Source organism: Micropterus dolomieu, linkage group LG22 (genome assembly GCF_021292245.1).
Source record: "Micropterus dolomieu isolate WLL.071019.BEF.003 ecotype Adirondacks linkage group LG22, ASM2129224v1, whole genome shotgun sequence".
Lineage (NCBI taxonomy): Eukaryota > Metazoa > Chordata > Actinopteri > Centrarchiformes > Centrarchidae > Micropterus > Micropterus dolomieu.
Window position 1 is genome coordinate 5,404,725 of NC_060171.1, and position 23,172 is coordinate 5,427,896.

The following is a 23,172-nucleotide window of genomic DNA, read 5'->3' on the forward strand; positions in this document are numbered from 1 at the left end:
TAATAAATTAAAAAAATACATAAATACACAAGAATATACGAGATAACCCCACAGTAAAACCCATTAGCGGGCACTCAACTGTCGGTCAAGAGGTCAACTGTCTCAAACTGCTTTACTTTTGCTTATGTTGCCACATTTCCGTACAGGGTTTCTAAAACGTACTTGCTGTGAAAATGCAATCAAAAAACATTTCCTACATTAGAGAATAAAAGAGGTAAGTCACAAAGGGAAACTCTGGTTAAAGATTTTATAGAAACCTCAATGATAAACCCCCCAAACAATGTTTAATATTGCAGATAAAAGGGGCTTTGGAGAACAGACAGTCAAATTAAAGACAGAGACATCTTTCTTCACACTTATTAAATTGAATTAAATGGTCGTTATTTCACTTTGGGCTATCTGGTTCCACCCCTGCTGTCAAATTTCTCCCCAGATTAAAACAAAAATGAAAGGTATGGCTATCTGGCCGACTTTAAGCCAGTCAGATGACCTTATTGAAACGCCGTTTATTAGGCACTGGGTAAAGCAGTACTTTTACTACACAAATCTAATTCATAGTAAGGTGTGTCAAAGAACACATTACTTACATACTTTTTAAAAAAATGGCATTATAATGCCCTTAAAATTAATTTTAAAAACATTTGCAGTTCATGTTCACACCTTCAAACACAGGGATGAGTACCAACTTACATGTACAGTGTTCTAGTCATCCTTTGACTCCATAAAAATCAGTCAGTCAATGAAAACATAAAACCATCTTTGAGTCTCTCCATCATCAAGGAAATATTTTTACTTTAGTGTTACTGCCTTCCATTGATTTTGGCTCAATAAAAGAGACTGCATATCAGATTTGAAAAGGTTTACGAGCTGTAAGATCACAAACTTTCATATTTACCTTGAGCCTGATTATTATTTTCATTTCTGTATAACAATACAGGGTTTCAGAAATTATGAGTGAGTCAGTAAATAGAAAATTTGTCATTTAATGCAACATAATTGTGACTGAATTACAATTAATCTCATGGAAATAAATCACCAAACTGACAGACAGGATGTTTCATACAGGTATATATTACAATGTGCCTTGTTATATATAATACAGTCAGGTTCTGCTTTTAATAAAAATAAGTACTGGAGGAGAAAGTGATACGTTCTAATTTTATTGTAAATTGGACATTATGCACATTACTTAGCGATTGATGACTTGTTAATTAAGCTTGTTAAGTGGTCTCTGCGCTGAGTGAGAGTTCAGACAATGTCAAGTCAAAAAGGCAATTTAGCCAGGAGAGCTGCGAGCTTCAGATCTCACACACAGGACAAACGGTGGGGGAAGTACCAAAATGAGAGGACAAGAACATTGAGCGGCTGACAGTGGTGACAGCTTGTGCCAGAGATACCAGTCAATGAACACAAATAACTTTTTTTTTCCGTTGACCGTATGGGACATTAACCGTGAAGTGAGGGGAGTCATTCTTTTCAGCCAAAGGTCTGAGCCAAATAATGATTTGTTTCACCGTCGCAAATTCAAACCGTGTTTTTCAGCGGGTCAAATGAAAGGCGTGGTCTCACTGACACAATAAATATTGCACACGTGATATTGTATTTTATAAGGATATTTTTGCATACAAGTGTCCACCCCCTTTCCTATGTCAAGTTATATTTTCCCAAATATGATTATCTTTATCACCACAGAGTCAATATACAGAGAAGTTAACAGTGTCTGTATAAAAACAATATAACATCAATGTGTAATGTGCCATCTGGCTGTGAGACCAAACCTTTCTTTGTCCCGTTTCTCTAATTTCTGTACAAAGACGATACAACTATCCAGTCATGCATGTTGTTTGGGAAGGGGTGGGGGAGTTGTCTGTTATGTTCTCAGTTGTTTTTTAAGCATTCTGCATCTCCTTGCCAATCTTGTAGCTCAGGATCTTGTTCCAATCGATCTTGGTGCGTGTCACAGGAAGCTGGCGGCGTAAGGCTTTGAAGGTAGTGTCCGACATGGTCTGGTAATTCTCGTTGATGGCCGTCTGGAAGGAATAAGAGAAAGGCAGAGAAAGATGGAGAGAGGAAGGAGGTTTGGAATATATTAAAAATTAAGGTTTTGAAACGGTCTGTGACTTATGTGATCAGTATGAAAACCTTTTTGCTGCTAGAGACTGAATGTGCAGGATGATGAACTAAAACACTGACTTTTCTGTTTGTTTGAAGAATTTTTACTTCATTTGGTTTTAAGGTAATGATGTAAAATAGCCAAGATTCAAAAATATTTTAATAATTTAGTATGACAGGATTTCCTGCAAGTTTTGGAAAGTCAGATAAGGTCTATAGTTTATTTGAATGGATTAAGATCAAAATTCCCTCAGTGTGGCTTTCTATCCATCGTAGCCTAAAAACTTGACATCCTGAGGAAAATCCTGTGATGGAGGTTTTTCAGAGTGATCCTGACAAGAGTCAAACATGAGCTCACATGAGTCTCATTTTAGGCAATTGTATATCTCATGACAAAAATTTAAGTAAATAAATTAGTAAAATAATAAGCAGGAATCCCCAATGTAATTTTACCCCCCTCCCCCCCCTCCAATTGTGTTGTCATAAATCGTCTTCCTACACACATCGAAAGCCACAAGCTAATGTGATAACTCAGTTCCGCTGCAACAAGCCTGTAATCAGCATATTTGACTCAGAATATCCATTTCACATTTTTACATACCTGATAGTCATTTTCTGCAGTCTCCATGAGCTTAACAAACACCTTTGCAGTTGTAGCCTCATTCTGAAAGATGACAAGACCCAAAAAATTGAGAGTAGAGGAAAAAAGGTGTCATAAACTAAATATGGCCCCCCCTAAACCCAGAGAACACACAAACGTACATCCTCACACTGCAAATAATTAGGAAAAACAAGATGTCAGCAGGTGGAGCTTCCAGACTGTGATAATGTAGAGGCATTTTGCAAACATTTTTGGAGACAGTGCTACAAAATTTTATATCTAGGAGCACCAGCACAACATACAAATATATCATCGTATATAATGTAAAACATGTGTGTGTATGGCCATTTACGCTCAATATACAAGTTGCATAGGCCAACCCCTTCGCATCAAAGTGGGTGTCAACGTTTTGCTAACATTAGCTGGGCAGTGGATCTCATTGTCCGTCTGTGTCTTGCTTTGCTTGACTTTGTGTCTGACAAAAGGTAGAGTGAAATACAACTGTTTATTCCGTTTTATTGTCCAGTCCAGACAATATATGGGTGTGATGGCACTCCATCATAGGCGCACATCATTTTAAAACACAAGATAATGATTATCTAGTCTCTCAGTCAAGGTTAGGTCACAACTCTGGAATAATGTAAAATTTAAGTGGTACTCCTAAATTATGTGCTGGTGCCCTGGCAAGCCAGAACTGGAGTGGACTGGATTATAGTGGTACAATCACCATAAATAAATAAAACTAATAGTGAGAATAATATGTTCAGTATATGAGATGCCAGAGATGACTAGAATGGCTTGAATGGAATTTGCTGACAGCTGTAGCCTATATTTGCACATCCAATTTTCTCATCTGTCTGTGTGCACATGAAAGAACTTGTTCCGTTATACTCACATCAATTGACATGGACTCCTGGACCTCTTTGTGGCTCACCAGCTGAACGTTGCCATCTTCATAGTAATGAACCTAGAAAATAAATTAAAGGTTTAGTTTCTCCTCATTGTGTACATAAGAAAAACAAATGTAGAAAAGGAGCAATACAAGCCAGAAACCCAAAAGATACGTTGGTGTTTAAAAAATAAAAAAGCGACAAAGAAACAATCCTTAAATTCACCAAAAGGAACATCTGGTTGTGCACTAAAATAGAAACACTTGATATTCAAGCATGTACTGGATTTGTATTAAGTTTGAACACACTATGTACCAGCACATATACACACACCACAAGAAACAGTTTCTCTATTCACAGACTGAAAGATGTATAAAAATAAAAAATACCTGGATTTTCATGATTCCTGCCACTTGAGTGGTGGAGGGGGAGACAGTAAATTTCCATTCTGACCTCCAGCGTCCATTCCTGTGCAGACAGGAAGAAGAAAACCAGACATGAACCATCATCTCTTAATACAATAACTTATGACTAATTATATCAAACTCCCCTTGCTTTACAGGGATGTCCCATCATGTAAGATCAAACTGAACCTGCAACTGTACTATGTGCCTTGCTAAAAAGCTGCATGTCTGCTTCAGGAAACAGAAATATTTACCACGCTTTTGTCAGTTGAGAAGATCTAGAAGTTAGACGTCATCTTGAGTTTTGTAAAGATCCAAAGAGAGATAAGAAACCCTGCGGGTGTTGTTGAATTGCCTTGTGTCACGTCATATATCATGATATATTCAACATTAACAGATACCTTTAAATAAGCTAACTCAACATTTGATTTTTGAATATATATTCCAATATACAGACAGGTGGTGAAAAACATGACGAAATGAGTGGGGAAACATAACAAAAGCAGGTGCCCCCGTACAGTACACGAGGGGTCACTGAAGGGTGTGAGGAGAAAGAAAATAGTGTGACTCATCAGTTATGGCCCTCACAGTCACAAGAGCTCAATCCAATGTTACACCTATGGAAGATTGTGGACCAACATCGTCTCTCTTCCACCGCCAACAAACCCCCAAATGAAGGACACACCTTAAGATAACCCTAAAGACATCCCTGTCCTTCACACATACTAATAAATTAGCATCAAGACTATTAAATGCCTGCCTGCAGTAGCATTGTATATCGATATAAAACAGACATTTTATTAATACTAAGAAGGAGTTAGACTGGAGAGAAAATTCTTAATCGTCTCGGTCAATTTCAGTTTCATAATCTTATCCCAAATCTGCCCTATATGTTCCTCATTACTGAAAATGTCAGACAACAGTGGCGGTCATATACAGGAGCTGTGAGATCATTATACTCAACAACCCATAAGCCTAGTAAAACCCAGCAGCAAAGAGGATTGGTGCAGTTCTTATCCAATTAAATTAACCTGATCAGAAACAGCTCAGCAATGCTTAGGAGAACCAACAGGCTAATGCTCCAGAGTTAAGTGCCAATTAAAGTAATGCCTTTGAAGTGTCTTACACATATCAAAAACAGCATTGCAGGCTTTTTTAGCTTATTCGGTACTTCCACATCTTTTTAAAATGAAGTCTGATTTAGAAACCATCGCTGGGAATTCTACAAGCCCAGTTGCTCTTTCTAAAAAAGAAGATAATCTTGCTTTTAAGTAAAAATGAAAACAGTTTTCTGTGTGTAATGTGTATCCCCCTTAGAAAAGCCAATGTCACAAATCTCAGTGGTGCAAAATGGAAAGAGACAATTAAAAATCCCACTCAATATTAACTGTCTCAAACGTACCAGAAGTTTTTTGGTTGAAACTGATGGCACTCGATGCACACGATGACAGTTTGATGTCCGTCGATGGTTTTCCCGTAAATCTGAAGGTAGAAAGAAAAAAAACAAAACATTCTTTCACTTTAGGTTTTCTTCTCACATTTCTCTGCTAGTTAATGGCCACTTTACTTGGCTCTACTTTACCGCAGTACATGTGAAGCTATCAAACGAGACTGCGGTTTGTGGTAAACAGCTCGAAAATTAAGCTCATGCTGACGTGCGACTGAGAGACTAATATATACATGTTCAGAAGTAATTTAGTACACAACCACACACAACATATTCACAGTTTAACTATTTCATGTCTATAACAGAACTGTACTGTTCACTTTGCATTATTAAATTAAGTAGTACAAAACACTGCCACCATTTAAAAAATATTAGTCTACCGTTTCTTCCTGCACTGTACTGGTTGAGTGGAAATAATGACTTGTTCTTATAATCTTTTTTTCTATGCTCACTGCAAACGACTACATCAGAAACATAATTTTTAGGTACTGAAGTCTGGTAAGTCTGGTAAAGTAAGTTAAAAATCAGGTTTTATTATCAATCCCACGACTCTATAACTAATTGAAAAAATAAATAAATAAAAAGAGGCCAGCATTAGCTATGGAACAGCACTCACATCTGGAGAGGGTTGATTGTCTTGCTTAACAACGCTAAACCATTGATGGATGCTAGGTGGGAGCTCAGTAAACAACATCTTACTACTCGGTGCACAATCTTGCTGTCTTTACAGAGGATCCAAATATTCTGTTTCTGCAGTGGTTTGTTATAATTTAAGGTTGTAGCAAATAAGACTTAAAAAGTATAGCAACAACTAAGTATGATTTCCACAACCTTGATATAGCCATTAAAACGTCATTTATAGACATTTTGTATTTTGGGCACTGGCCAGGATAAACAAACCAAATAGTAGTCAAAGCAAAGAAAAGTCCTTTGCAATCAACCACTCTTTGAAAGGTGCTACACAATGCAACTTCTCCTAAGCTACAAAACACTTACATATTCTGCACACGCTGTTTAGAGAAGTGAAATGGTCATTTTAAACATTCCTAACTCTAACTAATCACATTCCATGTATATGTTGTTAGGCTATAATTGAACTATTCCTTTTGGGGGTGAACTGTTCCTTTAAATGACTAAAGTTTACATCATCGTGGTTATGAAGTAGGCTGGGACCTACGGTGCAGACTCCATTGGGATAGTGCTCCTTGACGTAGGCCCTGACGGCAGAGTCCACAGCGCTCCTCCAGCCCTCCAGGGAGCTGTCAACGTCATGGGGCCGTGGGTCGCTGGCCTCCTTCCTCAGGTGGTCGAACTTGAAGGAGATCTTGTTTTTGGGGTCCAGGACCCGGCCGTTCCCAAGGTCACCATGCTCTGTGATTAAGACCTGGGAGGAATGAAGAGAGAGTGAGGAAGACAGAAAAAGGAGAGAGAGATTGGGGAACGAGTGAAGGAGTGAGAGAGGCACCAGGAAAAATGGAATAGAGACAGACGGGTAGAACGAAAAGGTGACAAAGATATGAGTGAACAACAGAAAGAAGAGAAGTGGAAAAGACAGTAACAACAAGGGAGGAGATTTTGTGGAAAGGGAAAGAATAATCAAGATATTAATTAAAAGGATGTAAAGAGAAACAAAAAATAAAAGGGCGGTGAGGACACAGGAACACAGTCGTCATCCTGAACTTTCCATCTACTTCTTCCACCTCAACACTTAGCTCAGCCTGCTGCTCTATGAGACTGGGGAATTTCAACCCGTGATGTGGTAACAAAGGGACATGATGACATCTTTACACGAGACACTGCAATCATTACAGAAGCTAACACACAGCCATTCATTCACCGTCATGTCCAACCTTCACAGAAACTCAATGGAGCATTAAATGACATTAAATTAACGATGTGTTTGTGATCTTGTTTCCTGTGGAAGCAAAGGAGAACACTGGGACAAGGGGGATTAGATGATCCTTTCATCCATTCCCCCTTGCCCCCTTCTCTGCTTTCATGCCCACAAGACCATAATATTAGCGCAATCATACAAAAAAAATTAAATAAACATATTATTTCCCTGCTTTCCTGTCCCTTTATGTTGCTATGTTTTTCTGTTATTGACATTTGTAAAGCACATTGGGTTACACTTTTATATAAAATGCACTATATGTAGTGCATTGTATAACTATTTGTAGAACAGTCTGAATGCTGCTCTGTGAGACAGAAAATGTCTTTGGTCTTTATCTTTTGTTGAATTTTAGAGAAACTGTAACTCTTCTTTAAAACTCCTTTTTACATTAGTTTTCATGTTGTGGCACTGCACTATTGATGAATGAGTACAAAGAAACACTATAGCACTCCTTAAAAAAAACTGTGGTTTTCATTGCTGACATGAACAGTTACACATATGACTGTTGAACCCATATTGATATAGTTTATAACATGCACATTTATCTCAGCTAGAGTTACACTTTTATCTGTGATGTGCATCAGTCATAGCAATACACAAACTTGACTGAAATGATGAGTTTGGACTTATATTATTACTAATCCTCATTTATATAGTCCCACCTCATCATATTCCCTTTTAAACTTGTTACCACAGCTATGATAAATAGATTTTTAATTAGAATAACAGTATTAATTGAGGAGTCCCAAATGGAAAGTAACACATATGGTGCAGCAGCAACAGATTCTCATGTGACATGAACAGCATGTATGAGACGCTGAATGTGGTGAAGGGTGTGAGGAGCATAAGGAAAGTGGGAGAAATTAAGCAGTGAGCAGATTCACCCCATGATGTTTTTCCATTTCATTTAGCCTTTAGGTAAAAACTAAAGCATAAACTCACTTGTTCTTCATAGCCATCGACTTTCACCGGGGTAAACTGGTCCAAGTTGTACTGTGCAAATGCACTGCAAAGAGAGAGGCAAAAAGTTACTTCACACACTTCAAACTCCGTACTTTGTCTAAACCTCATTTCTGGATTTAAAGATATCGTCTACAATTTATGCTGACAGGCATAAGTCTAAAGCTGAGGACTCGTTTTCTCTTTTATTTATAAATACTATAATATTTATAAATACTATACTTGTTATATATACCCTGTTAATTATATATATAAAAAAAAAACACAGGAATGTTTACTTTAAAGCATTTTTACAAATGCAAAAGTAAGTTTTTCAAGACCTAGAAATAGCTCAAGACAGGAAACTTACTGCGCTGCACCTTCCCTGAGAAGATTGTCATTGTTGAGCAGCAATCGCACATCTGAGGAGAAAAATGGTAAGAGAGGAGAGGAGAGGAGAGGAAGAAGGAGAAGAGAGAAAGAAGACAGGTACAGGAGATTAGCACCATGACACACGCCAACACAAAAGACAAAGCTGCCTGGAGTCAGTCTTTGCAGCATTTATGTCAGGGGAGTGAAGCAGACATGGTAAATTATCTCTGTGGAAAAGGCTGTAAAATCACACTGAGATGAAAGGGGACAAAGAGGCAGGAGGGGACTGTGTTTTAGTGTGTGTGTGTGTGTGTGTGTGTGTGTGTGTGTGTGTGTGTGTGTGTGTGTGTGTGTGTGTGTGTGGCTGTCAGGCTGTGATAAGAGGTAGTCAGACAGCCCGCCGGCGCTCCTCTGAGGTGACGACTTTTATCGAAGCAGGATGAGGCTTTAACGATGCCAAACACATACACACACACACACACACACCCTCTGAAGGGGCACTACTTTAACAGTGTGGTGTCAACACTGGCGCTGCCGGGTGAGCTACAATTTGGCCAAAACGTCTTAGCCTCATTTTGCTTTCTCAGTGGCCACAGTGGTACAATAAGTAACACATGAACACAAACTGTTTCCATTTCTGCTCCTGTTGAGCAACTGCAAAAGCTATTTGAGCGCATTAGGAACATGAGCTCAGTTTCACAACAGTTAATCTATATCTAAACAGCAGTTTTTAAAATGAAACAAATGTATCTTGTATATTTCAACATCTTTGACTTTGGCACCACCCATTGGTAGTATCAATTAAGACACTACAATGCATAAAGTTATATTGCAGTACAATCGAAAACTCAGTTACAATTCCACTGATTCCTCCTATGTCAGGTCTTTCCTGACCATGCCATTTTAATTCCTCCTTGTTAATTTTATTTCAGCTCAGAAATGTGAAGAGGTGACAAATTTGTTTGAGTGGGATCAGTCTGCATCAACTTCATCTGTGTTAGAAACTGCAGCAGTCAGTCTATTTCTATAGGCCCACAGTGACAAAAATAAACTTATGGTTCAACGGCCAAGGGTCACAGAACTGGAAAAAACTAAATACTAGCCTAATGCTTCAATCAGATATTGCTCACTGAGATACAGTTAATTTGTATTTGGAAAATATTATGCAATACAAGCATATCATCACAACCACTAGGGTCAGCGGGACTGTTATTTATTAAAAACAGCGATAAGAACTTGTCGGGTTCTCATGAGAACATTTTAGATTTGTGATTGCAGGAAAAACATAGGTCTAAGTAACGATGATTTCATTAACTACGCGCCAGTGAGCCATGCCGTAAGCTGTCATGCAAAATATCAGGGTCCTGGCACTGGAACTGAAATTAATGCAGCCACTATCAACATTATTAGTTACGCCAAGTAAACTGTCCATTGCTCTAATTAACTTTTCTACACTAGTGTCAGGTTGTCAAGTATTCAGCTTTTTTTCTGAAAACTCTAGTAGACAACAAAACAGTATTTTGGCTTTGTTTCCATGTCAGAATGTTCCTCGAGAGAGTGGCTGGGTGATCTGATAGTGGGTAAATCCTATATTCGTATGCTAAATCTAATAAAAACACTTAAAAAAATCTCGATTATGCTGCATGTAATGGCTTACATTATGAAGCTGCATGCCTTTGCAAAAATCATACATTTTATTCAAACAGAAGTAGCTCTTTTGGGGAATGCTACAAATTAGATAATGAACAGTAGAGAGGTGACAGATATTGAACGGGAGAGGAGGAGGTATGACATGCAACAGAAGTCCACAGCCCGCTGGCCTATGGGCAAGAATGCTGACCCCACCTGGACCCCAAGAACAGGACATCAAAACAGAGCCAGTTCTGAGCAATAAGATGCATTTTACAGGTTAAAAACACACACATTATGGAGGAAAAGAAAGAGAGCACTTACCATTGAAAACTTCGTTGAACTCTCCTGGCGGGGCATGGATGACAAAGTTAGCTGCTATGCGTACCTGCAGACAAAAACAAAGTAAAGAGTTTTATTACATTTTAATTGCACATTTCTTTTTTTGACAATTAGCAACAGACAATTCCCACCAAGAAAGTCATTTTGACCATGAAATGAAGAAGTCAGCTGAAGTTTAAGCTCACCCTAGTGCTGTGCTCACTATATGTTCTCACATTTAATGCCTAAAATTCAGAATGTAAACACTGAATATATGCAATATATGTATGCTATGTTGCCAACAGAGGGTGTAATTTTACTGTGTCACTGGTTTGGAGGGTGGAGTGAGCCGGTTAAATGTCTCTCTCAGTCTTCAGCGCATCGAGGAATCATTTTTTTCCTCACTTCTCTTCTGCTGCACCACAACACTTCCTGTTTCCAGGTCACATGTCAAACTGACAGTGATACAACGGCCCCTCCCTCCCCCGCATGGTTTACAACCATAAAAGGACATAAAAATGTGCTGAGAACTCTTGTACACATGCTCTCTCTCGCCCTACCTCTTTATCTCTCTACCATTGGCAGCTGGCAGGGTACAGTGGCTCAGCTAGGTTCCCCCTGGTCTAACAAGCTGGTGTATCAGGGAAGGTGTTCATATGTATGACACATATATAATATATATAAATATATATATATATATGTGTGTGTGTGTGTGTGTGTGTGTGTCCGTCCCCGGGGCCCTTATTAGCAGTGTGTGTTGTTCTGGCACTCGCGCAGAGCTGCAGATTGATTCTTGCTAATGAGTGATGCTGAGAGAAAAGAAGACACTTGGGGAGCAACATGTGCACGTTTGTGTATGTCCGTGTGTGATGTTGAGATCAAAGTTTATCTGAATTAGTCTAATCCTCTTTCATTAGATCATCATGACCCACTTCATGTGAACTATCAACAATTCATAACACAATGGAGGTACGTGCGTTTGTGTGAACGTGAGACACATACACACACTTCACGTCAGTTAAACAGCTGGTGGAAAATTGTGTTTGTTTGTGTCTTGAAATCCCTGTGGGGAGAGTAATTTGCACAGGGTCTCCCTCATTACACTGGATGGCAGTGTAAACAGACTTTGCATATGCAGAGAGCTTCTCTCCAGAAGCCTCTGCTACAGGAAGCAAGTTTACATAGTAGTGAACCAAAGTTATCCAGATCAGTTGCTTTTTGGAACAAACCCTGATGACTGAGTCTGTAACAGAAAAACACAACTTTAGCTCTTTAACTCACTTGGACTTAAGGGAAAGGACCAAATATGTTAAGATGTCTTAAAGCCCCCAAGTGCAATAAAACTGTCATCTGTTGAGTGTTCCTCAAATGTTAAGTTGCTTTGGATAAAAGAGTCTGCCAAATGAGTAAATGTAATTAAAACAAATATTGTGTAAAAGTATTAAGCAAGCAAAAATATGAAACATTTGCTGGTCCCAGCTTGTAAAATGCAAACATCTTCAGATATTCTTTCACTGATATTTGCTAAATTAAACAATTAATTGATTATTTAGGAAAGTAATGAATATTAAAAATCAGCTGCAGGCCCAAGGAACAATTGTCAAAATGCTGGTCAAATCTTCAAAAAAATAAAACATGGATACAAAAATGTCTACATTATCAGATTTGTCTGCAGTATTGTGAACAACTAGATCTGGTGTAAATATAGTTCAGCAGGACCACTATAATTACTGCTGGAGATTTGGGTATACAATGTCATAGTCAGCAATAACAACATTATACTTTCTGTGTCTTGTCTCGCTGTTTCACTGTAATGTAATACTGTAATGATATCCATAAATCAGTTTTCTGAACCTTTTCTTATCCTATTCAGCGTCACTGGGGGCTGGAACCTAACCCAGCACGACTTTGGTGAGAGAAGGTTACACCCTTTACAGGTAACCAGTCAGACACAGAAAGATAAATACAGTCACACCTACAGGAAATTTAGTTTCCTATTCACCTGCCTCAAGACAGGCAGGTTATGGAAGAAATCTGAGCAGGCCACTGTAATGGCATTTCAAATCCACCCTGGCAAGAATAAAGGTCTGGGTGAAACACTGAATTTGTAGTGAAAGTGTTTGGCATAAAAACAGATTTCAAGACGCTGAATGCTTTAAAAATTGTCTGGTATTATGAGATATTTTAATCCACCTGTGAACAACTGTGTGAACTTGCACAATTAATTGTATATGGCCTACAGCTAAGGAGAGACCAGTAAAGACTGCAAAGGAATGGGCAGGGATGGTTTTACAAATCACATCTGACAGCAAAACTGTTTTAGGGAGCATGGAGTGGAGAGGAGATGAAGCCAAGGAAGTGTGATGTGGTTTAAAATGACTCACTTGACAGGAGGAGGAGGAGCATGATACTCCATTAGCAGATTATGAAAAAGGCGTTGACTGTTAAAAGCTAGTTAATGACAGGGTACTACTTCCTCTTCCTCTAAGTACCTCAAACCAGTCCTTCTACTAATGTACTTAGACAACAGACTACATTTTTCTATGACTATACAAGCATTACACATTAAATAAAAATTAGTATAGTAAAAAATAGTTATTTACGTGTTAAACATTTTCCCTGTTTCTATTCTATTCTTTGTTAATTATCCTGTGTGTTTTTTGCATTTTTTTGTTTTATTGTATTATTTTGTTTACTTGTATATTTTTGATCTCTTTAGTTTTTTTTATATATTCCCATATTATATATATATATATATATATATACATATATTTTCATTCACGTCCTGTGTACACATGTAAGCACCAATACATACCAAGACAAATTTCTTGTATGTGAAAATGTACCTGTCAATAAACCTCATTCTTATTCTGATGTTTACCATGACAAGATACATATACTGTTTGAGATTATGGCTTTAACCATTTTTCTTCCTGGTTGCCTTTTAGTGCCATTCTTGTAATCAAGGAACAAAATATTATACTAGTGCTGTTGTCATTGTAAGATGCTGCTGGATAGCAAGTTGGTACAGCAAGTAGCTCAACCACAAACCTTTTGTGTAGACAAGAGGAAATATTCCTCTTCATGCACTAGTTTACCAGCTTTGTACCAAAAAGGAATCTATATAGAACCTTCCCAGAGATGAAGAAAATGAATGTAAATGTTGTAACGTGGTCAGTTTCTGAGAAACACCAGCCAATAACTTTAGACCAAACTTAACTTAAATCTATTAGACTCTGAGATATCTTGTACACTAGCAGACAAACGGACCCAAAGTCATGACCTCCTTTGCAGAGTTAATTACTGTAGAGCAGCATTTGTTGAGTTGCAGTATTCCTTCCAATGGCAGCCTGTTACAGTGGGACACAAACTACTGGGACACTAGTGCTCTGAGACTAGGGCTGCACAATATATCGCCGGAGCATCGTCATCGCAATGTGCTCTTGCGCAATAGTCACATCACAGAAATGTGCAATGTCAAGCAAGTAAAATTAACTCAACCTCAAAACACATTTCTCATTTTCCATGTCTAATCTACAAGAGAAGTTTGTCTGATGTAACATCATTTACTCCGATTTCTTAGGGTTCTTAGATCAAGGTGTTTCACGCAGACAGACATACAGTTGACATAAATAGATGTAGAAATATATAAATATGTAATAAACAAATGCTAGTTATATAAGAATAACAGAAGAATGGAGAAAAATAATACTACTGACAACACAGTTCGTAACTAGTGACTGACGAGCAGGCTCTGCATGCACAGTGAACCAGCAATCCCAATATTATTCTTGATCAGTTGATCAATTCTTTTAGGATGCTTAATTATTATATTATTATTATTATTATAACTGAAGTAATCTGATGAAACGTCCTGTATTTTTTCATATCGCAATATATATCGCAGAAAATAAATATATTGCAATGTGAGTTTTTTCCCCAATATCGTGCAGCCCTATCTGAGACTTAGTTTTAGGTTTGAGCACTGACTGCCAACATGCTACATGAAGGACCGTGCTTGAAGCAAAGAGTCTGTGGAAAATTTTATTAACTAACTCAAATTTCCTTGCTGTTCTATCAGATAAACTTCCACAAGTAGTCTGACCAAGACATAAACATTTAAGTGTTACGCTGTGAAGATGACGTTATTATGATGCCGCTGTTTGCAAAGTGGAGGAAGAGAGAAAAAAATAGCGAGGGACAAAGAAGAAAGGGTCCAAAGTATGGGATTATTTTAAGATAAAGAACACAACGACTCTGTAATGTCACAGTCCGTCCACCGTGTTCTGCCAGCGGACCACAGACAAGGTAACAGTAACAACAACTTTAGCATTTAACTGAAATCATGATTGATTGTTGAGCTGAAGGCTAAAGTAAGCCGCAGTCCTCAGCTGAAAATGTCCACACGTGTGTTTGTTGTTCTCCTTTTTGGGCCGAGAGTTGTAACCTCATAGTCATGAGTTAACTGGCTGTCGGGGAGCTGCACCTTTTTACTCCCCTCCAGCTCTCTCTGTAGCTCAGACAATCCCTGCTACCTGTGTGTGCTAATCCATCCTTTCACCCAGATTCTTTGTCTTTATAATCGCTATCTTTATAATAAGAAACAACAGCTGTTTCGTGTTCAGGATCGCTCATTTCCCGTTTCACATTTCACGTGATTTCACATTTCGGGTGATGTTTGTGTTTGTAAAGCAGCTGTCTGGTTGTTGGTCTGTTTCTGTTGTTGGTCTGATGTTTGCTGTATGACACACTATGAATTTCCGAAAGAACCAATAAATATCCATCTTAAATAGTAAATAAATATCTTAAATAGTCTTGAGTTATTCATTGTTGGATGGACAAATACTCGGAAAAGATTATTGGCATAATTTGTTTACCACAGCTGTTGTTTTGTTTCAGTGCCAGACGTTTAAGTCTAATTTTTTATATCTGGGATTTTCAATTCAGCTTCTGAGTTCTGCATTTAAGGGCAAAGACGGAAGAGAAAAATTAAAACTGCACTGCGGTTGAGATCTCTTTACATAAACATACATGAACATCCACATAGCTGTGTGCAGTTGGGGGAAACAGAAGGACTGACTGCAATTTGTCGAGTCAAGTGAGGCTGACAATTGATTCTGTGTGTGTTTTTGTGTGTGAGTGAGTGTTATCTAAATGACTCAATCGCAGTCATCATCATCATGATCTCAGACAAAGTCTTTCTTTTGCTTTTGCTGGAAGAAAAGGGCGTTTATCTCCCATAGTATTAGGGGCAGAGTCTGAGGAGCTGGCATGAAGGCGTGAGCTAACTAAGAAGCTGGAATACAACAGAAACACACACACAAAGAACATGGGACCCCCTGTAGTGTGGTCTCTTTGTGCTCTCTTGGCCTAGACACCAGCTGGTCTCTTTTCTTTCAACCTGCTCACTGTACATTCATCCTCATATTACCCTTGCAACACTTACTCCCACTGCACTATCCCAACTCCACCCAACACCCTTTTAGGAAGCACCCTTTCTTAATCCCACCACTGGCACTGAATCCACACTTATCCTAATCCTGGCATCAAAATCGCCTTATCACGCAAATCCAGATCCATGAAAATAATGTTAATAGTAAAAAAATAACACCGCGGGAATAAACGGAGACAGTATTTTGGCCCGTGGGCATTTTAAGCAGAATCCTCAACCTGAGTTTGATCCCCCTTCCCTGGCATGCTTCCACTTCAATATCCTAGATAGAAAGGAAAAAGAGAGTCCTGGTGCCCTGAAAAGCTACAGCAGAGACAATGCCATGTTTTGAGGAAGACCAGTCTGATGTGGGTGAATTATGGGGGGAGGGGGGGTTTGGTTGGCATGTGGGTGCAAAAATGTTATGAATAATAAGTCCACAGCGTGATGGCAGAGATTTGAGGAGGACTGTCAGGCAGCCGTAGGCTAAATAGAAATTTTCCTCTGCTAATCAAAATGAGGAGGCGACGGCTGGTCGGCTCCAGATTAAATAGAAGAAAAAAGGGTCAACGTCTCTGATGTTGGAAATAAATGCTGTCAAAAGCAGAAGCTTGGGACTTTATTGAAGGGGGTTTCCTAAGAGGAACACTGTGTACTTTTCTAAACCAGAACCGTGCTTCATATTTACTCAGGCTGACACCTGCTCTACTGCCTTAGCTTCATATATCATACTTGTGATTTTGCAAGTTTCAGTTCATTAACTACAAATCACCTAATGCAAATCATAAATGGCATTACTAATGAGCATTTAAAGTTTTCAGACTGATTTCCTTCAGTCCAGGCATCCCCCCAGATTCAGTTAATTCAAGTCAGTTTCTTGGTGATCAGTCATAGTGAAGATTTTACCACCTTTATTTTCCCGTCCAACATATGTGAAATCTTTGAGGCAAAGCAGCTTTGGCAGTGACAAAACTCCCCAGATTGCCTTCAACAAAAAACAAGATTTTGAGGCCCGTTTCCATTAATCAGCTATGTTATCTTAAAAATAAAACAATAAAAAACAGGCCGAATTCAGAAAGTAAAAAAAGGACGTGTGTATCTGTGTGCATTGTGGCTGTCTTGCCACTGTGTCTCCTTCGATACTAATTACCGCAGTCAGTCATTTTCAAATCCTCTAAACCATCAAAATGTTAAATATATTGACAGATGCCCATCATCTAAATGTTCAACTCAAAATTAAACACACATGCTGAATACTTTGGGAGGGATCAATCTTGTCACCTTGCAGTTAATGGATGTACTCAAACTGAATAACACTGACTTGTCTACTTTAGAAGTGCACATTTGTCCCCTTTAGCCTACACCCCAATGACTACAGTGTGCCTGTACAAGTAGTATCATTTTACCCCAAGCAGCCTGCTATGCAATATATGGAATATCACTGGCTTGCATTACTACCTCCATGCAGCTATGCAGCTACTGGTCTTAACAAATCAACCTTTAACATGTTATAAGAAACTCCTTGGTCTATCAGGTTGTAATCTGGTTAAAAGCTCAAATTCTTAAATGTCCGTACTGATCTAGAGTTTCTCAAGCTTCTAATAAAACCTATCACTACAAGTAACAGCTGTCAAAATGGTCTTGTGGAGAAAACGGTGAGTTCTCTGCACTAACATCAACTAAGGAGGCTCCAGCTTGCCCTTGAACAGGGCCTGAGTGTTTAGACAGAAAAACAGACATAGTTTTTTCCTCATCTCCAGACCTCTTGCATTGCTGCAGGCACGCACAGACAGCCCTCCTCTGTCTGCAGTTAAAGAGAGATGGCACAAAGTTTTCAGCATTCAACTATGCTATATCCTGTTGGTTCCAGACAGCTGTTCACAAGCCAAGCTCAGGGCCACCAAGAGTGCTGTTGGAGTTTCCAATGGTTCACCACTTAATTCATCATTATTTAACTCAGAGGGGTATTATAAGAAAGGATTACACTTTATCTAAGGGTTTTTTATGGCCCTTCTTGCCCCAACATCAATATAACCTTCAAACTGAGAAAAGAAAACTTAATCAAAGGAGGTGCTGTGGTCTCAAGCGCAACAGTCTGAGTCATTAAGCAAGTTGAAACTGGAGTATATCTTTTTCTATCTTCTATCACAATAATGCATTTTAATCACCATTTCTGTGATTTATTGTATTATTGTAAGTGACTTTGGTTTGCACTTTTGCATAACATCCTATTTTTTGCACAGATCCAGTTGGATGCGTAGCTTAAATATCTATAATATCTACACATGGGATATAGTGGAGTTTGTGCGACTATGTGCATTATATACATGGCTACTGGGAGCACCAATCAAGCCACTATCCCTGGCATTGTCAGCAATATGCCCTGTGTTTACTATAAAAGTTAAATAAGTTATCTGACTTGTTATGCTAACTTTACCTGCTGTAGTCCCAGTTGGCTGTTGTTGTCCAGTGCTTTTCTTACAGTGAAAAGGAATCTCTTTGCTGTTAAATGTATTTATTTTTTTTATTGGATTTGTGTGCTGCTTGCTTCAAAGAGTTGTCTTGACTCTTGACTTTAGCAGCTGTCTTATCACATCTATTATCCTCCATTGTAGTTTTTCCTGTATACTTCACACATGTTATCAGCAGTTTGGATCACACAAACATGCACACATATACAGCTAATATTTCTTCTCTCCCAGTGCTGGTGATCAACAAGTTCTGATGACAATTAACCAATCATTCAAGCAATCACTTATTTAAATCAATCTTCAAGCAGAGACATTAAAAAAATTAAGGCTGCGAGTAAAGAGAGGTTTGAGCCGTATGCCACACACGGTATCTCAAACAATGTTGATTACATTTTTGTACAACTTTAAAGGGTGCTGTGTCTCATGTCTCACATTGGAATTTGATTGGCCTATGGGGGAAATGTTGCTTCCTCTTTTATCTCTGCTTAAGAATGTGTGCCGGGTTCTCCTAACAACTATCTGCAATTTCAGTGCTAAAATCATTGCATAAAGAATTCTTTGTCAATAACACAGCATACAAAAAGGAACACAGGAAGTAACACTTGACTTTTAGAAATTCTACCAGACATCGTCTAACTGTATACGCATCTCTGTTGCCAAGAAAGCGTTAAGCTACAAACACATGGTGAAACTCATCACATCAGCATGAGTATTAATGGATATCATTAACAACTGATCTGTCTTTTATATTGATATTTATACCTTGCTTTTACGATTTTACCATGTAACACTTTAAGATTCGTTTCAAATGTAAAGTACATTACAAATAAAATGTATTATTATTATTATTATTATTGTTGAAGCTTGGGGAGAACTAAGACTATAAATATACAATCTTACTTTCCCTCTGGAATATAAGCCTTTTTACAAGATTATGTATTCTCGCCAAAAAACTATTTTTGCTAACAGAAAGGTCTGCTCCTTTCTGAAACAGGAACCACAGCCCAGACACCCCAGTTTTTATTTTAAGGCTAGCAGAAAATGTACTTCTTGTGTAAAGATACAAAGTAGGCTACCTAATTGAAGCTGCCACTTGCTTAAAAATTTAGGCTGTGGCTAGTGGGTTTGTTTACTCTGTCAATCAATTTGCCCTGCACCAGATACTTATTTCAGATCTTTTCTTACAATAACAAACAATCAGGTTGGCAGGCAAAATGTTCTTGTACCTGCCTAGGCACTTAATTACAGACAAAGGAACTGACTGCAAACACATTGAGTAATGACAGTTTCCTGTAATATACTTGTGTGGTTTGCTTGCTGTAATCAGGAAGCCGGCAGGCCAGTGCCAAAATGACTCAAAAAGACTACAAGCTGTACTTGGTATCTGTGTCAGAGATGAGACTCTTCTTGCTGTTTAATCATTTACAAATGGAAGACACTCTTTAGTTATTCCCAATCAGGGGGCTTTCACATCTGTTTCTGGAATAGAGAACACAACAGAAATTTCTCATCCCCTGGGACACATTTAGAAGTACTTTATAGGTACAAACTTAAAACTATTTACTGCATTCGACTTGCTATCAAAAAGACATGCCCTGGGTTACCCATCAAAACCATATCTCCAGGCTGCTTTTTCCAAAACAGCCATCACAGTACTGTCAGATAATAGCAAGTTGGGATTCCCAGAAAAGCAAGTCTGCAGATTGCTCATGCAGTGTTGTAAAGTACCAGCAGCTGAGTGTTAAGAGATTTTGGTGACTCTACCATTCAGCAGGTCACCAAACATAATTTAGAGTTTTCCTTTTATTCTACAAATCATGACTGGCCAGTGAAAGAGTTATTCAAATGAACTAGTGCATTTGGGAAAGTCTTTCCCCACCTTCACTGTGTTAGGCAGATGAAAATGCACATTTCCTCTCTTTGCAGTTTTATTCTGAGCTGCACAAAACAGGCTGGGGGGCCAGAACAGATGGCTGATTGGTCTGAGCTAATGACTGACGAGAGGACCTCCAAAAGTACAAAATGCATCTGCAGTACTTTTAACAGCAGAACATACAGTGGATGCACAATGTATACTAATTGGTCCCACGCCAATCATAATCAGAGAAGGAAGTGAACAGCTTCTACCAGCTAAATACAGCATATTGGTCGTAACTGGTTCTCTACCAGTCAGCCCGTCAAGTCGCCAACCATTCTTTCATCTCAACAAACTCAAACCCTCGGGTCATACAGTGACAATTGTGCGGACCAATACCTCAAGAGATGAAAAGAGTGCCCATCCTCTTCAGAGCACCAACATTCAAAGTTGTTACCTTTTTTTTAACCACAGCTTCGTGTCATAATCACATCCGGAAACATCTATAGTAAAGCTAATACATAACAAAATCACAAGGTGGCCACAATCACCCTACACGCCCTGTAATTAAATGCTCAGCTAACAGCAGAGAGTTGGTGAGCATGACACAGTCACACCAAGGGGTCAAGGAGCTGCGTAAACTCTGAAAAACTTCTAACTCTGATGCGGAACAGAACAACATAAACCAGGCCTTGTTATTACATAATAAACAGAGAGGCAACTGAGGAGTGATTATGAAGAATGTTCATAATGGTGACGAGATATTACCAAGCTGGGCAGATATTCTGACTGCAAAATCACAGTCTCAGTCAGTCTCACAATCTCAGACACTAAACTGGGTATCAGGTACACATGTTTGTATACACATACCTCTGTGTATGTAATGAGAAATACTTTATTGATCTCAGAGGGTAAATTCTTTACCATTCTTTACCAAACCAAACACTTGTTTTTACTATTTATTTATTTATTTATTTATTTATTAACTGGCTATTTTTGTATTTGATTATTGAATCGTTTAAAATACATCACATAATCAGAGCTCACAGAGATGTCTAAAATGTGCTTACAACGTCTGATCAACTATGACAAAACCAAAGATTACATTTACAATGACTAAAAACAAAGAAAAACAAGTAAATCTTCACGTCTGTATCACAACTATAACCACAGCCAAATTCTTGCCGTTTTTTGCCAACTGTTTGAAACAATAAAAACAATAATTAAATTGTCAATTGGCTGATAAATACTTTCAGCAGTAGTGCGTAAAGCAGCAGTTTTTACACTGATATGCCTCCTTCAAAGCGGTTTTCAATGAGTCTGTCCAAAAGGCAAACACAGCTTAACAGAGAAGACAGATTACAGTAAAACTAGGTTGGCAAAATAAGTCAACCCATTTAGCAGGACATTAAAGTGAAGTGGAAGTAGGAGTCCTGCAGACAGCTCACATACATGCAGCTGACAACGCTGATGTTGTGGTTTTGCCTGTATGATCTTTTAAGGAAATGGCAAGATGAACAGTGCTTGTACTGCCACACAGTAGCAGGGGTGTGACAGGGGACAATCCCTGCTTACAGTATTGCATTTATTAAAAAAGATGTAGCGTCTCATCTCATTAATTTTAATACTTGTGAAGTGCACATATGAATACATATTCTATACTATAATTGCTTAGTGTGGCGTTACATGTTGTTTCCATCATGTCATGTAGCTCGTAGTTCCCACATCTTTTTTATTGACTCAAGCGCTAACTTACTTATGCAGTGGGTTAGCAGGTTAGCCTGTAGATGCCTATAGTTGCTGTCATAAGGAGAATTAAATCCTGCTTTGCGTAAAACAATCTGATAATCCACCACTTTTAATAGTTTTAGTGTAACGACAAGCGGCATCAAAGAGCAAAAAAGGGCGTGTTAGTTAAGTCTAGCTGTCTGTTAGCAGGATGCGGCTATGCTAAACTAACTGGCTAGCGATCTTCGGTGTATGAAAACTTCCATAACACAAGCAACCAGAGACACACGGGGGGTGAAACAGACCCCCCAGAGAGGAAAGCTTAGGTGAATTTCTAATATGTACGCGGGTCCTATTTTGAGTCAGGACCGTACAAGGAGCCTCCGTTTTCAGATTCGCAAATGAGCGGAAGTTGAGCTAAAAATAATAAGAGCAGAAGCAGCAGCGGTTGTGCTGAGGCCTGGGTTTTCTCCAAATTTAATTAACACCGGTCGACGCCAGTATGCGCAGACGAACACGGGACAGACGGACTCAAATGCAACACAAAATTCAAGCGCTAACACCCCCCGCTGGAGTTTATCTAGTGATTAAATAGGCATCTTACCTTTTCCTCGTCGGATAGCTGCTCCTCATGATCCGCCATCTTTTCTTCCGGCACCACCAGCTTGTCAGAGCCCCGTGACGTCATCACATGGGTGGCTTCCCAGCTCTGCTTCAACACTTTTGATTGATGCTCAGTCACTGTTTCTTTACTGATTGTGTAGCTGTAGTAGTGGTAGCTCTGGGTCACACGAAGCCTGTGTATTTACGTGCTTTAATAATAAATTCAAAGATGTATATTGCATCATATCAAGTAATCATCATTATTATTAATCTTTATTACACTATTTATTCATTTAACATTACACTCCTGTTAATACTGTATAATACAATATTTATACTTCTTCTTATATTCTCTACTTAATAATTTCTACTCTTATTTCTATTCCTTTTAAGCCGTGCAAGTATCTGTTACAAAGGATTTTCCCTCAGGGATCAAAGAAGTATTCTGACGATAATAACTGCACTATTACTTTTG

The 23,172-nt window shown here is 38.6% G+C and overlaps 1 protein-coding gene across 1 annotated transcript; it reads right to left on the reverse strand.

Moving 5' to 3' along the window:
- Window positions 1-967: 967 nt before the first annotated feature.
- On the reverse strand, window positions 968-22,794 carry LOC123961893 (F-actin-capping protein subunit alpha-2). Its single transcript, XM_046037675.1, has 10 exons — window positions 22,699-22,794; window positions 10,613-10,676; window positions 8,658-8,709; window positions 8,291-8,354; window positions 6,632-6,838; window positions 5,410-5,489; window positions 3,993-4,071; window positions 3,609-3,680; window positions 2,714-2,776; window positions 968-2,030 (listed from the first exon to the last, which is right to left on the reverse strand). Exons 1-10 carry the CDS (start codon window positions 22,780-22,782, stop codon window positions 1,890-1,892), a joined length of 906 nt encoding a protein of 301 aa, XP_045893631.1. The 5' UTR covers window positions 22,783-22,794; the 3' UTR covers window positions 968-1,889.
- Between the last annotated feature and the right edge of the window lie 378 nt (window positions 22,795-23,172).